Raw genomic sequence first — 14,720 nt, forward strand, 5'->3', positions numbered from 1 at the left:
GCCCCGACGTGCTGCGCAAGCCGCGGCGGTGGCTGGGGCGCGCGTGGGGCAGGGCGCCCCTTTCCGGGCGCGGCTTTCGTGCTTTGGCCGGGCGCTGTGGCCGCCGCGCCTCCGGCCCCCGCCCCGCCCCCCGCCCCGCCCCCGGCCGCCCGGCCGCCGGGCCCCCGCGCTGGCTCGCCTGGCTGTGCGGCGGCCGCCTGGCGTCCGCGCAGAGGGCCCGGGCCCAGGACGAGAGCGGCCCCCTGAACCGGGCGCTGAGCACCACCTCGGGGTAAGAGGGCGGCCGGGGCTCGCCGGCCCGGGAGGCAAAGGAGGGCGGCGATGCCGAGCGAGAGCGTCCCGAGGGCGACGTCAGGCAGCGACCCAGGGATCTGCATTTTGCAGCGCCCGGCCTCCTCGGCCTTTCTCAGAATCCTAGGCAGGCGGCAGGCCGGGCGGGACGCCCAGGTTCTGCATTTCTAGCAAGCTCCCTAGAGACGAGGTCGGCGCAGGGGCAACACACGGTGAAAACCACAAGATTTCTCAGACTGGGCAGTGGACTCCTGAGGCACGCAGGACACACTCCCCCTGAAGCTCAACTTTGTCAGATGGTGGGAGGGGGAGGGAGGGGAGTGTTTTCACATGAAACCAGTGATGGGTTTTGGGGTAGAAAACAGAGGGGAAAGGTTTGGGAAGCACTGGCCTGGTCTAACCTCTTCATTTAGTCCCTCAGCCACCGTGTACTGAGCTAGAGGCTTTATCTCACAATCCGGAGGGTAGGTTCCATGGTCAGACTGAGGCACGTGGAGGTTCATCCACGTGCCCCAAGTACAGGGTCTGCACACTGACCATGAACCATTACACGTTCCACTGCCCCAGGTAGAAAAGCAAGGCCTTTTCTATAAGGCTTTTCTTATAAAGTAGCAAAAGCGAGGGCTGTCGTGGTCAACCGGGGCTAACCCAAATGCAACGGGCATCTTTGCTGAAGGTCTTCTCATTGTTTAGTATTTCAACGTGTACGGCAGCCTCGGAGACCCCAGCACGGGACATTTCCTTGCGAATCTGACACCTGTATAGGCCTGGTATTCCATGGGATGCCCTGTGGGCAATGCTGGTAATCCCCAAATCTTTGCAACCCACCTCCCGACTAGCAGCCACTGGGCAGCTGTGCCTTCCAATTTGCAGACGTAAGGGGTAGCTCGTCCCTCCCTTGTAGCACACCCACTGTGCCATGTGCTTCCTCTGCCACCATGGACTGGAGGACAACGATCGCTGCGCTTAGGTCTGTCCCGAGGCCAGGCACAGAGTTGCTGCCAGTAACTGGTGGATGAAACGTCTGTGGGAGAGCAGAGAGAGAAACCCTCTTGGGCTCTCGGTCCAGTGCTGCCTGTGCCGCTCCTGGCTGGGGTCCTGGAGACTGGGCTGGCCAGCTTACCGTTTGCCACGGTGCTGGGCCTTGCCCACAGTAAGTGCTCAGCAAACGGATAGTAGATGCACAGCTGGCTGAACAGACACCCCTCTTAACACCTCGCCACGCGCCCTGCCAGCCTCCCCTCACTTGTCGCCGCCTGACACACAATGCCGTTTTCTTGTTTATTAGATTTTCTCCGTCAGAATGACAGCTCCTTGTGAGCAGGGGCCTTTATATTCCCCGATACCTAGAATTGAGCCTGTATACAGCAGTGTTTCAATAAATATCTTTGATGCAGACTGCGTGGCGTGAATCCAATCTCTGGGGCTTCTGCAGCATCCGGTACAGGCGAGAGGGAGCTGGGGGAACCTGGCTCCCTGCAACCTCCCTTAATCTTTCAGTGTGGAAAAGGAAGGGGAGCTGGGTTCAGGCTGCCGGGCGACAGGGTCAGTGGGCCGCAGAGGGACCCAGAGCAGTCACTGGGATGGTGTGAGAGGAACCGGTTCCCGACTGCAGCCTCCTGGCCTGGGTTGGACCCATGACCTTGAGACAGAAACACACATTTGGGGAATCGCCCTCCAGATGTTAGCTCCCCGAGGAACCAGAGAATTTACTCTTCTTGGTGGCAAGGCACTTCAAGAAGGAGGGGGAAGGAGGCGGGGGGTGCTGAACCTCTTCCCTCCTCTAGTCTCTGCCGGGCCCCAGAGTCCTCAAAGGCTCAGAGCCCCTCTGGGGTGGGGTGGGGTGGAGTGGGGCTAGAGTTGCAGGGCCGAGACCCGCAGAGGCACGTGACCAGCGGCCGGAGAAGTGCGGTGTCTGACACAGTGGTGGGCCACAGACAGCCTCTAAGTGTCCCGGACTCAGACCTTGGCTGCTGTCCGCTGGGGGGGCTGCTTCTGCAGCAGCGCCAGCGTGTCCCGCTTCTCGATGGAGCGAAGCTGCTTCTTCTTTGCCCGCTTGAGTTTGGCAGGGTTTCGGATCTGGGGGTGGGGTGAGGAGAAGGCGTCAGTGCGGTTGTAGTCTCTGCCCTGCGCCCCGGGAAGAGAGGCCTCCCCACAGGGGCCTGGGACATACGCAGCAGGAGTGGAGGCCGCGAGGCAGGGCTGCCGAGGTCTCTCGAACACAGTGCCCAGCCTGGCCGTGGTTCCGGTCCCCCGAGCCAGACAACACTCACCACTTGGACGACCTCTGCCCTCCGCTCATTCTCCAGGCGGCGTTTCAGGTTCTCAGCCCGGCGCTGTTTCTTCTCCTGGAACACACAGAGGACGGGGATTTGGGTCTAGGAGCTGAGGCAGCCCCGGTCTCTTAGGCCCCAGAGTGAGAGCTGGCTGAGTTCCCAGGGAGGAGGAAAGGCCCTCTCACCCCGGCCCGACTGTCGCTGGTGGTGTGGCGGGGGGAGGGCCAGCGAAGAGGTATGCCCGTGGGACGAGAGGCCCACGACGGCGGGAAGTTCCTGACTGCAGCGGACAAGGCAGGTGCCTGGTTATGCGGCTTAGATAGGAGGATGGTCGGGGGAGGGAAGACACCGGTGGTTCCCTACCTGGAAACTCAGGCATGTGCACCACGGCCCCTGGCACCAGCCCCTCATCAAATGCCAGGGAAGAGGGGTGGCCTGGCCCTCTCCCTCACTCCCACCTCCTCAGGGTCTCCCCTAAGGTTCGTCCAGGCGTGGGGCTGGGAAGGGTGGAGGCTATGGAGAAGAGGCTCCTGAGCTATCTGGCCCCGGCTCAAATCTCGACTCTGCTACTTCCAGATGGGTGACCTTGGCCAACTTGTTTAACCTCTCTGTGCCTCAACGCACCATCTTCAAAGTGAGGAGGGTTACATAGGATTGTCCTGAGGAATAAATGAATGAGTACATGCACCGGCCCTGGAATGGTACCCGGCCTCCTGGGAGCACTTCAAAGATGAATCTAGTTGGAGTCTGTCTTGGGAATGGGGAGTCCAGTGCCTTCTGGCTGTGGTGACTGCTGTCCCTGGTGGGGCCCGAGGGGATGTCGGCCCCGAGGCCGCTGTATGGTCAGGAGCCTCGCCTGGCCTCTCAGCAGAACAGGGGTGGCCTGGGCCCCCGGGGAGAAAGGAGAAGTGAGACTTGGGCTCCCATCAGGGGACCGGCCGGGCTGAGGGCTGGGCAGGGGCGTTCCTGAGGGGCGGTGACAAGAAGGCCTGTGTTGCTCAAGAGGGAGTCAGGGCCACACAGGAAGTGAGACAAGGACTTGGCACACGGCAGCCGCTTCAGTATCTGCAGGGCCTCGGCCACGGGATTAGCTGGGGCGGCTCGAAGCAGGCGACGGATGACGGAATGACTGGCTCAGCCCTTTCCCTCAGTGAGCAGACTCGGGGTGAGGTGCTTCACTCCTCCCGTGACCCTGGGATCACTAGGCAAGTGACATTCCTCCAGTAATGCCAGTCCTGGTGTGATGGTCCCTGACCCATATTCTCTGTGTGCCACCCTGGGGCTTCCCAGAGATCGGGAACCTCTGAGAGGGCATTTCTGGCCTGGGGAACAACGTCCGGGAGACAGCCGGAGGAACGTGTGGGGTATCCACTTTGCTGACGCATGGTGGCTGCTTCTTGGAGAACGATGGGAACGATTCCGGGGATGAAGCTTTTCCACCTGAGCAAGGAACCTAAGCCCATCTCACCAAATGCTTCTATCATCAGTGAGGGCCACTGGGGGGGGCCTTGTCCCGGGCTCCTCCCCATCATCGGGTGTCGTATGGAGCGCTGGGCAAAGCTGGACGTCCCACTGGGCTTCCCTACCTGGGGTCCCAGACCCCACTTCTGCTTCTAGCCTGGTGCCCTGCCTCCCTCTGGGCACAGGTGGGAGTCCCCCTCTCCCCCACCCAGGCCTATCACAGCAGTCACCGGATCAGGCCCCTGAGCTCCAGCCTCAGCCCGGCTGGCTGGCCCCTCACCTGCCGGCGTCTCTCCTTCTCCTCCTCCAGGTGCCGAGCAAAGTCCTTGGCCAGCTTCCTCTCTTGCCGGTCCTTCATCTTCCGCTGCCAGGATGTGCGCAGGGGCTTGTCCTGAACCATCTGGGAGAACCTGTGTGGGAGATGACGGGCACTCTTGTAGTCCGTGGGGGGCACCGATACCCACTCTCTTCTCGGCTCTGGACCTTCTACCCCAGAACCCAGGGAGAATGACATCCCTACCTGCCTGCTTGCCAGGCAGTCAGCCCTCTGGGTCTGCAGAAACTTGGGGCAGGAATGGGCCCCACTCATGCCGGCTGCCATTTCTTAAGCCCTAGTTATGGGTCTCTGGGACAGGTACTTTGTCCTCTCCATTCAACAGAGGAGCAAACCAAGGCTCAAAGAGGTTGAATCATCGCCCAAGGTCACCTTGTACCTGAACGGCAGTCAAGACTGAAGGCTGTCTGTGACCATAGTCCAGACCACACAGCCTTTCTGCAAAGTTCTGCTGCTTCCACCAAGCAAAGTCAGCTTGGGTGCTAATGCTTCTGGAGATAGGGCTCCCTCCCTCTGGGGCCAGCCTGTTCTGTTTCAGAACAGCGCGGGTGGTGAGGGGCCTCTGTAACGAACTCTTCAGAATCTCTCTCCCCAGTAGGGGGAATGTAAAAGGGGCAGTAGCATTAGAAGGTATCGGGGACGTCCTGGTGTTCCTGAGTGTGAGAGTGACATTACAGTCACAGGACAAACGGGATGGTCTCTGTTAGACTGCATACTGCAAGGATGTACACGTGGAATGATCCATCTAGGATGTGCTGGAAAATACTGCAGGAAGAAAAAGAAAGTTGAGCAGGTGATGAGACCATGGGGGTTCACTTAGCTATGCTCTCCCCTTTTCCATAGGTCTTTCTCCTAGAACTATCTAAAGTCTTCCTGGGTGTCCCGTGGGCCTTTTCTCCTTAGCAGATCCTCTCCCAGTGGCCTTTTTGCCTCCCCTACCCCTTTCTTGACTTCTGAAAGAGCTCTTTTTCATCCACTTCCATTATATGGGACCCCAAGTGGTCACAGGAGGTCGGCGGGCCCGCCCCAGCCTCTGAAGGCTGTGGTGCACACAGGGCAGAGCCCACTCCCCACCGTGGGGAAGGGTCAATCAATTCTGCTCTCCTGGGTCATCTCCCCGCCTTCTTGCTCCACAGGAGTCTGGTACGCACAGCCTGGACCTTGACCCCAGGCCTGTCCGCCTTCGGCCGAGTTCTGACTCGAGAACACCCCCCGCCCCTCCACACACACACACACACACACACACACACACACACACAGACTGCTCCTTCGCCCTCTCCCCAAGGACCCGGTGCTGAAGACCTTCCTAAGCCCAAAAGGACGGGGCTGAGCACAAACTTCCTCCCTACCCCAGTTGCGAGAAACCCAAAGGGACAAGGAAGTGGGGACTTGGATGCACACAGAGCCCCGGGACACAATGCTGCATGTTTCTAGAGCAGCACAGCCCGGCAGAACTGTCTGTAATGCTGCAAATGCTCTGTATTGACGTTGTCCTGTAAGGTGGCCTCCAGTTGCTCTGTCAGCTGAGCACGTGAAATGTGGTTGGTGTGACGGAGGAATCGGAATTTGGGGGTTCTTAAATTTTAATCCACTTAAATTTAAATCGCCACATGTGCCCGGCGGCTTAGCTACTGGGGCGGTGCGGTTCCAGAGCACTGGCTTTACCTGGAGGTTGAAGGCAGGCAGGCAGGCAGGCCGGCCTGGGTTTCAGGGCCTGAATCCACTGCCTACTACTTGAGTGACCTTGGGCGAAGTAGCCTGGGTTTCAGCGACTTCCCACGTTATACGGAGACGAGAATGGCTCCTGTTCCGAAGGGTGTGGGATGATCAATGGAGACAAGGCTGGAGAAGCATTGAGCGCATGGTATGTACCCAATAAACGCCACCCTTCAGAGAAGGAAGACGGCACACCCAAGGAGCCCTGTGCAGGTGCCATTTGACATCAGCCTGGAAGGTGGGGCTGCCACCAGGCCTTCCCAGCTGACTGCCTCCCTCTGCAGGCCTCTCGTTTCGGATACCTCCTGCTGCAGATTCTACCTCGCCGGTCTCTGGGCCCACTCATCACCCGCCGAAGCTTCTTCCTCAAAGACCCCAGACATCAATTCAACGGCCCTCTGGCTCTTATCCACAAGCCCGGCCTGCAGCTTCTGAACCTGTTTTATTTCTGCTACAACCGCCTCCTTACTGGTCTCTCGGCTTTCACTCCTGACCCATCGTCTGATATCCCCTCCCCCCCCCCCATTTCTCCCCACAGCCTTGATTTCCTCATATGTAAAACGAGCAGAATCTTAACACCAGCTGCTTCATGGTACTGATGTGCAGACTAAATGGCACGACGCGTGCCGGTCCCTCTCTTTGCAAGGCCTTTGCCCTGGCCAACCCTCACCAAGATGCTTAGCAGTATTCTATACGCTCAGGGCTTGGTAATACTTCTTATCACAGAGACAAATAACTGTTAACAGATACAAGGGGGTGAAGGCCTCCCGGCTTTTTATCAAGTTATGGCTGCTTTACTCGCTTCTGCTTCCCTCGCTAGGCAGAGGGCAAAGATAATGCTTGCTGAAGGGAAACACAAATAAGGTGTTACAGGAGAGGTCCACAGGTACTCTGAGGAGGAAAGCCTCACATAACCTTCCAGGGCACGGTCTCACCCTCCCTGGGTTTCCGGGGCATTTTACCACATTCTGATTATAATTAGCTGTTTGTGTGAGACCCCCAAACTGTGAGCTCTCTCCAACCCAGGGCCCGTCTCCAGGCGGCACTGGCACCCCAACACCACAGAGAACGACACCCCTGCCCCGCGGTCTCCAACTTCACCTTTTCTTGGAGCGGTCCTTCCACACCCGCCCCGATTTGGGCTTTCCCTTAGGTATTACGGGAACCTCCTCCACCTCCTTCAACTTCTTGGACGCTGGGGCCTGGGCTGAAGAGCTCGTCCGCTTCTTTGCCCCGAGGCCGCTTCTCACCGTCTCGCCAGCCGGAGGTGGCTTGCTCGGCTCATGCTGACCCCGGGGGGAGCCGGGTGGCTGCGCTGTCAGCTCCTGTAGTGGCCGCGAGGGCTCCGGACCCGGCGCTTGCTGACCCAGGTAAGGCTCTGGTGATGCTGGGCCCGGCTGCAGCTGATGTCGGGGAGACCCGGGGGCCAGCTCCTTCTTATTCAGGGCCAACTCCGAGTCCAGTTCTTCTTGGGCCTGGGAGGACTCTGCGGACTCCCCACTTAGCTTTGGCTGAAATCCGGGGGATACTGGACCCGACTCCGGAAGTATTGGGGGCGTCTCCGGGCCTGGATCTTGCTGGCGCTGGAGGGACTCTGGGCCCGGCTCCGGGCCTGGATCTTGCTGGCGCTGGAGAGACTCTGGGCCCGGCTCTGGCTCCCTTCGGGGGGGACCCCAAGCCTGCACCCTGCGGTAGAATAGGCGATCCCGGGCTTGTCTCCGGCTGACGTCGGGGGGACTCCAGGCCGGGTTGCCGCGCACTCCGAGGTGACCCGGGCTCCCTCGTTTCTTCTGGGTCCGACCTGAACTCCACCAGGGCCCGTCTCGCCTGTAAAACTGAGCTGGGGGTGTCGGGGGACTCAGGGTTTAGGCCTTCCAGCCGCCGGCTGCGCCTGAGCGGTGTATCCATGGTGGGGCCTGTAAGTTTCCAAATTTCACCCACGTGCAGCCGCGACCGTCTCTGCGGCTACCGGCGCCGTCCTATGACGTCAGGGGCCGCCCTATCAGCGTGGGGCAGGAGGGGCTGTTGCCGGGGAGACCGGGTCGGTGTTGGGCGGAGAGGCGGGATCGACGGCCCGAGGGGGCTGGGCTTACAAGGCGCGTGCGCAAAGCGCTTTGGCGCATTTACCCCCGGGGGATGGCTCGTTCGTGGGCTGCGTTTACCTTTCGTGCAATCTTACTCCCCCGGGGTGGAGGAAAAGAGTGTGCAGGCAGAGAAGGGAAGGGGGTGGGTGACCCATTCCCGGGGGAGACGAGGATTGGGAAGAGGTCCAGGGCGCCTGTAGGCAAGGCTAGGTGGAAACTTTGCGGCGAACTCACTCCTGTGCCATTAATTGGACAGGGGTCCCACTCTCGGGGCCTCAATTTTCTCGTTTGTAATATGGGTGATTTTGCACGAGCTTAGTGTATCGAGAATCATCCTGACGGAGTACTCATAACCACCAGAGTTAATGCTCTGTAATGAATCCCAGAAGCGGGAAATGTAAGTCTTGAGTTGCATGTTAAACCCTTCCCTTCTCCCATCCCGTGCTTAAGTATCTATGGCTCTCCCTTTTCAACATTTTCAACATTCATGCGTGAAGTTGAGGTGCTGGTAAGATGCACCACCTTTTGTCCTGTGGCCCAATTGCACCTTCAGCCCCAGTTCTGGAAACCGTGCTCAGATCATCACTGAGCTGCTTTTTAGCCAAGGCAGAGGTCCTTGCTGCAAGGTGTGAGCCTGCCTTCTCCCTTCTGCTGCATGAGACCCAAGAGGAAGTTTTGATTCACTCACAGCGTGAGTCTGATGATGAACATCTTGGAAGCTGCCCAGCTGTATCCCAGATCTTCTTCAGTGTTTCCTTAGAACTGCCTGGGGATGGCCCGCAGGGATCCCAGGACCCCTGTTTGGCTGTCCCACTGGCTTCTTTTACAGACCACTCTTTCTCCAGCTGAGGGGTTATGAGAGGGCCTGGGAAGCTGTCCAAGGGTGCTCAGGGGACACAGAGAGAAGGCAGAGCAGAAGTCCAGGCCCTGAGCACTGCCCCCACCCGCTGAGTCACTCCGCTGACACTGGAGCTGGAGTGAGTGTCAGACTGGGCCCAGGGTGTCTTGAGTGCTGATGAAGGAGGAGGTGAGGAGGAGGAAAACCCAGACAAAGGTTTCTGGAGGATGGAAAAGTGGACTGAGAATCCCTTAATACCCATTGCCCCTTGGCTAGTGCTCCACGGCATCCAAGATGCATCCTGGTGAGTTCGGCCTGTTGAAACCCCCTCCCTAAGGGTTAGGGAGGCTTCTCCACCATCCCTTCATGTCATCAGAAACAGTTGCACTCTTGTGCGGTAATCACGTGTCAGCCTCTTACTTTCCTGGCCCTTCCATCTGTAGGCTCAGCACCCTCCTGTTCCCGGGCCATGGAAGGCCCAGCTCAGCTCCTCACTGCAGAAGCAGCTAGGACCCCTCCTCACCCAGCTCTCCTAGCCCCCGGCTCTTGGTTCCTTAAATTCTTTGCTCCAGCCTGGAGGCCAAATGGCCTGCCATTCAGAATTGAGCCCAGTGTGCATGACCAGGGTGGCTGGTGGAGACTGGACCAGGCCTGCTCCAGGCCAGTTTCTGCTCCCTGCGTCCTGAACTCCTGTCCTCAGCTGGAGGGGTCACTCACAAATGCCAGTTGGATCGGATCCCCACAGTCCCTGCTTAAAATACTTCAGAGGGTGGCATCAGATCCCTACTAGGGTGGTGTGAGAAAGGGAGATGTTTTACAGAATGTTTTGAATCCTTTGAATCTCCCGCGTGGAGACCCTTCATCAACCTAGGCATCAAGCGAATTCTGGCCCAGAACCCTCCACTCCCTCCTGAGCTCGGTTTGTCAGTGTCATTATAAATGGTGCTCAGGGGCCCAGGGGAGAGGCCTGAAGTTTTCAGAGAAGCCTGATGCGGTGGTCACTGCTGGGACTCCCTTGCTTCCTACTGCAACCATCCCAGCCTCCTTGCCCTTGGGGGTGGGGAAAGGATGCTGAGGGGTTCTCCCCCCTCCGCAGAGGCCCCCCAGCAGGACTGAGCCCCAGTGGTTTGCAGAGACACCCTCTTTTGGCTTTTTCCTGGTCCCTGCTTTCCCACTCCCTTATAGGTGTTGCTGGGGTCATTTTCTGTTCTTGTTTAAGGTTATTTATTTATTTGGGGGGGAGGGAGGGACAGAGAGAGAGAGAGAGAGAGAGAGAGAGAGAGAGAGAGAATCCCAAGCAGACTCTGCACTGTCAGCGCAGAGCCCGACATGGGGCTCAAACCCACGAACCGTGAGACCATGCGTGAGCTGAAGCCCACAGTCAGCTGCTTAACCGACTGAGCCACCCAGGTGCCCCTGCTGGGCTCATTTTCTGAATAGACTATTTGCATGTAAGTCCTTGTCTCCAAGTCGGCTGTGGAGGAACACAGCCTAAAACACTGGGGTGAGCAATTATTGGGCCCGGCGTTCTTTCAAGGGCTTGCTCTATACAAACCTACTTAATCCTCACCCCTGCGAAGCAGGTGCTGTTGATATTACTCCATTTCCCAGAGATAAAGAAACTGAGGCACAGAGAGGGTGGGACACTTATAAAGGTCACACAGCAAATAAGTGGTGGAGGTGGGATCCACACCAGCTGTCTGACCACAGAGCCACAACTCTTAAGAATAAATCTCCATGGGGGGTGGGGTGCCTGGGTGGCTCAGTTGGTTAAGTGTCTGACTTCAGCTCAAGTCATGATCTTGTGGTTTGTGGGTTCAAGCCCCGAGTTAGGCTGTGTGCCGACAGCTCAGAGCCTGGAACCTGCTTCGGATGCTGTGCCTCCCTCTCTCCCTCTGCCCTTCCCCTGCTCGTGCTCTCTCTCAAAAAATGAATAAACCATTAAAAAAAATTTTTTTTAAAAAGGAGTAAATCTCCCCATTATCTGGCTAAGGAAATCGAGGCACAGGAAGGCTAAGGTGCTTGCCTGAAGTCACACAGCTACACACTGAGGTGCTAGGATTACAGTTCCAGAGCTGGGATGCTTAGCTGCCTTGCTCGCCTCTTCTTCACGCTGATCCTGGTCCGTGCACCGTGGTGCTGGGTGCCTGGTTGCCCCGCGGGCCAGCTGTGGCTCTGTGCACCGCACGCAGCGGGCAGAGCGTGCTGTATCGGCACTATTCGCCTTACTTATGTAACCCGAGATCTGCTGACTGCAGAAAACCGTGCGCCCACGGAGATATGGATCGGGTGTTCTCCTCTGAGCCATCGGTCCCCAGCCAGCCACAGGTGCTGCAGTGAGAGGGCTCGGCCGTCTCCAGATGTCAGGGGCCCGTATCTGTACGGTCCTCTGCTCGGCATCAAGATCAGAGGTGGCCAGGGAACGGGTCCTGTAGTCACCAGCAGCACTAACTGGGCAGTCCCCAAGTGCCAGGCCTCTCCTGGGTGCTTGCTCGGTCCCGTGGGATGTCAGTGCAAGCGGGTGACTGCTAGGACCAGACGAGCACTTGCCAAATGAGTGAACAAAGGAAGAAGCTCACTGCCGCCCTGCTGGGACCAGACACCTGAGTCAGGTGGGAGGTGAACGCCCCGGGTTTCCTGACAGGGAAATCCAAGGCTGGAAGGGGTTGTGATTTGGCAGAGGGTGACACTTGGGGAGAGTGACACGGAGGGAAGGACAGGACTGGAGCTTGGGGCTTCCTGATGCCACACCCACACTCTTACTGTCCCATCGCTGAGCCAGGAGTGGAGGCAGGGGGAGCTGAGGACGTGGAAGGGGTTCCTTAGTCGGGGGAGGTGGGTGGGCGGCTGGCCGTGGGACGTGGCCCACTGTGGCTGGAGTGAGGACAGGTGGCGGTGTTGTGGGGCTGGGCCGCCCTTCCACTCAGAGGTCTGTCATGCATTTGAAGGCAGCTTTCCTGTAGTTTCCCCGGGGTTGTCTTCTTCCAGGCCAAATGTCTCCCTCTCCTCCAGCTGTCCTTCTCAGACAACACAGTAAACCTCCGGGAAAGACAGCAGTGCTCTACAACCTTCCAGAATGTGGTGTCCAGTGCTCCCACAGGCCCCCAGGGTTGACTGCCCCATGGAGAGCTGAGTGCATTTGTCACCTCCCTGCTCCACGACTCCCATCAGGGTGGCCGGGTCCCCATCCTCTTCCTGATGGCCAGCCATCAACGGAGACCCTCAGTCTGGTTCCAGCTGCCGTCCCCTGGATCCTGGACGTGAGCCGTTGGCTCTCCTGGACAGGTGCGGGCTTTGTCACTTGGCCTGGCTGCATTTGGCTTTGACCTGCTGGAGATCCAGCTCTTCCCCTCCTTCAGTGTCTGCTCCCCTCCCCCTTTGCGTGTGTGAACTGCTGCTTCTAGAAACCTTGAATCAGATCCTACTGAGAACGTGCGACAGGACAAAGGTTATGGTGTCAGTTCTTATCAGGGGTGCTTATCTCATGCTCATCTCCTGTGTGTTCCCAGAAGCTTGCACTGACTCTCAGGGCCTCAGGAGGAGCGGAGCAGAGACCACAGCAGAGGGGCTGGGGAAGAGGGTGTTGGTGGGGGTTGGGGGGAGTAGCACCTGGGACCCTTGGTGTGAGGCCTCCCAGCTGTCCCACGGGGCGTTGCCGGGGGACAGAGAAGCTGACTGGATGGGGAAGGGGCCACTCTGCAAAGTTCTTGGGTACCTTCAAAGCTTATCTCCTCATCCCCCACGGCAGCTGCAGGTTCTGCTAAAACAGGAAGGGGCAGACCTACCCCCCCCCCCCCCCCCCCCAGAGGACAAGACCTCCTCCCTGCGCCAGCTGCCACAGCATGTCCCCCTGTCTCCAGGCAGGTCCAGGAAGGGGTGGGGGTGGGCTGGGGAATGAACACCTGTGCCAGGTGGGAGGGAGAGTCCCCGGGGAGGGGGGCCACGGCAGCTCGTATCCCACCTCGAGCTCTCCCCGGCAAGCACTGCAAACAGCAATGTTTATCAAATGTCGGGGAGCATCGGAACCCTAGGGAGGTGTTGAAACTCAGTCTGGGCCCTGGTCCCAGAAATTGTTATTCGGTTGGTCTGGGGTAGGCCTGAGAGGCCGCATTTCTCTAAGCTCAGTGGTGCAGGAAGAGCTTTCCTGCTTCACTTTCCCAGACGGGGTGGGGCCAGGCTCACCACCACCCTGTCATTTAGTGATCCACCAAATATTTATTGAGTGTTTGCTCTGTGGCCGGAGCTCTGCATATAGCAGCGAGCAGGGCAGTTGTGGCCTCTCCCGGGAGGGCGCCTGCATTGTCTTGGGGGCACAGATATTCATCCCTCGAATCTTGAAACTTTCCTCGGAGGAAGGCGGAGCGGGAATCATTTTCCCTAGTGTCCAGGTGAGGAAATAGCATCGCGGAGAGGCCACGTGACCTGCCGGCCCGAGTGCAATTGGAAGGTGGCAGAACCTGAACTCAGGACACGTAAGTCGAAATCTGGCTGCCCGGCCCTGGCCAGGAGCCATCTCTGCTCCAGAAGGTTGTGTCTAGGAGGCAGGGCTACAGGCCTTGGACACGCATCAGCGGGTGACAGCTGGGGGCTTCATCCTTGTGTGGGGATGGAGAACTTGGCGGAGAGATGTTCCCATGTCCCCACCCACGACTCTCAGTTCCGAGATCTGCCTGACTGCAGAGTTTCACAGTGAGTCACCTCCCCTCCCTTCCTCCCCGATGGCTAATTCTTCTCCTTTCATTTCCCCTAAAGTTTTATTTGTCTTTCTAGGCTCTGGCCTTTCCTTGGCGGGATATCTGCTCCAGGGAGGGATGCCTCCCCCAACCAAGATGGCAGCCCTCATCTCCATGGCAACCCCTGGACACCTGGCCTTGGTGACCAAGGAGCAAAGTATGAGGCTCCCTTCCTGAAGCACAGACCAGCGAGGTGGTCCCTGTTTGAAGATGGGGTCTGCAGGCCCCGTGGCCAGGAAATCTCAGTTCTCCCCACCTCTGCACCCTCCAGCTGTGCGCTGTGACCAGCCCCGAATCAGACTGAGCTGACTCACTCAGTGTCAGATGAGTGAGATGAGGTGTCCCCCGAGCCAACGGTCTTGCTTCTTTGTTCTTCTCACGCGCCTTCCAGAACCTCAGACTCCCCAGGTGCAAGATGGAGTCGCTGCCCCTGACGCCCCCGCTGGATCCGCCAGCCTCGTTTTTCTGGATCTCCCACCCCAAGGCTTGTTCTGCGGAACAGCCGTTGTAGAAACAAACAAGTCTGTTTGTTTACAGACGTTTACAGCTTTTAAAAGCGTATCGTTTACGGTGAATTTTCAGGACATAAAGATTGTAGCAATTTACGAGAAGGTATTTTATTGCAGTGGATGGAAAATACACAAAACCATACCAATGTCCCTGGAAGTTTATTTTTTTTTTAAACGTTTTATGTTTTTATTTGAGAGAGAGAGAGGAAGCATGGGTGGGGGAGGGGTAGAGAGAGAGGGAGAGAATTCCAAGCAGGCTCTGTGCCGACAGATGTAGGGCTCGACCCCACCGACTGAGACGGTGATGTGAGCCGAAATCAAGAGTTGGATGCTTAACCGACTGAGCCACCCAGGCGCGCCTGGAAATTCAGATGACCGAGATTCTGTCAGAGTGGTTACCAAGCATGGAGGCTGTGGCAACAGCCCCCTCGGGAAGTTGCTCCCACCACCCGGGTTTTTAGAGAAGGAACTTGTCCAG

At 58.2% G+C, this 14,720-nt stretch overlaps 2 protein-coding genes and 1 long non-coding RNA gene across 3 annotated transcripts in view; 2 read left to right on the top strand and 1 right to left on the bottom strand.

Annotated features, from left to right (window-relative positions):
- The window catches only part of PTGDR2 (prostaglandin D2 receptor 2), a 2,788-nt gene extending 1,568 nt beyond the window's left edge, over positions 1 to 1,220 (top strand). Inside the window, exon 2 of the mRNA XM_049645542.1 lies at positions 94 to 1,220. Coding sequence (XP_049501499.1) covers positions 94 to 275 — 182 coding nt within the window. The 3' untranslated portion in view covers positions 276 to 1,220. The remainder of the gene's footprint in view (positions 1 to 93) is intronic.
- A 338-nt stretch (positions 1,221 to 1,558) lies between these two features.
- Positions 1,559 to 8,029, bottom strand: CCDC86 (coiled-coil domain containing 86). The gene is made up of 5 exons (XM_049645556.1): positions 7,735 to 8,029; positions 7,180 to 7,700; positions 4,309 to 4,438; positions 2,565 to 2,639; positions 1,559 to 2,370 (listed from the first exon to the last, which is right to left on the bottom strand). Exons 1-5 carry the CDS (start codon positions 7,984 to 7,986, stop codon positions 2,251 to 2,253), a joined length of 1,098 nt encoding a protein of 365 aa, XP_049501513.1. The 5' UTR covers positions 7,987 to 8,029; the 3' UTR covers positions 1,559 to 2,250.
- A 313-nt stretch (positions 8,030 to 8,342) lies between these two features.
- Positions 8,343 to 14,392, top strand: LOC125932898 (uncharacterized). The gene is made up of 2 exons (XR_007460784.1): positions 8,343 to 13,689; positions 13,771 to 14,392. It is a non-coding gene; the product is annotated as an uncharacterized LOC125932898 (long non-coding RNA).
- Positions 14,393 to 14,720: the final 328 nt, after the last annotated feature.

This window comes from Panthera uncia, chromosome D1, assembly GCF_023721935.1.
Source record: "Panthera uncia isolate 11264 chromosome D1, Puncia_PCG_1.0, whole genome shotgun sequence".
Taxonomy (NCBI): Eukaryota; Metazoa; Chordata; class Mammalia; order Carnivora; family Felidae; genus Panthera; species Panthera uncia.

What these genes read in the sequence shown, in the direction of transcription:
- CCDC86 (XM_049645556.1), bottom strand. Translation starts at nt 7,986, where the DNA reads ATGGATACACCGCTCAGGCGCAGCCGGCGGCTGGAAGGCCTAAACCCT. An exon ending in AAGGACCGCTCCAAGAAAAG is followed by an intron (nt 4,439 to 7,179) that starts GTGAAGTTGGAG and finishes TCTCCCACACAG; the next exon opens with GTTCTCCCAGATGGTTCAGG. An exon ending in AGAAGGAGAGACGCCGGCAG is followed by an intron (nt 2,640 to 4,308) that starts GTGAGGGGCCAG and finishes TGTGTGTTCCAG; the next exon opens with GAGAAGAAACAGCGCCGGGC.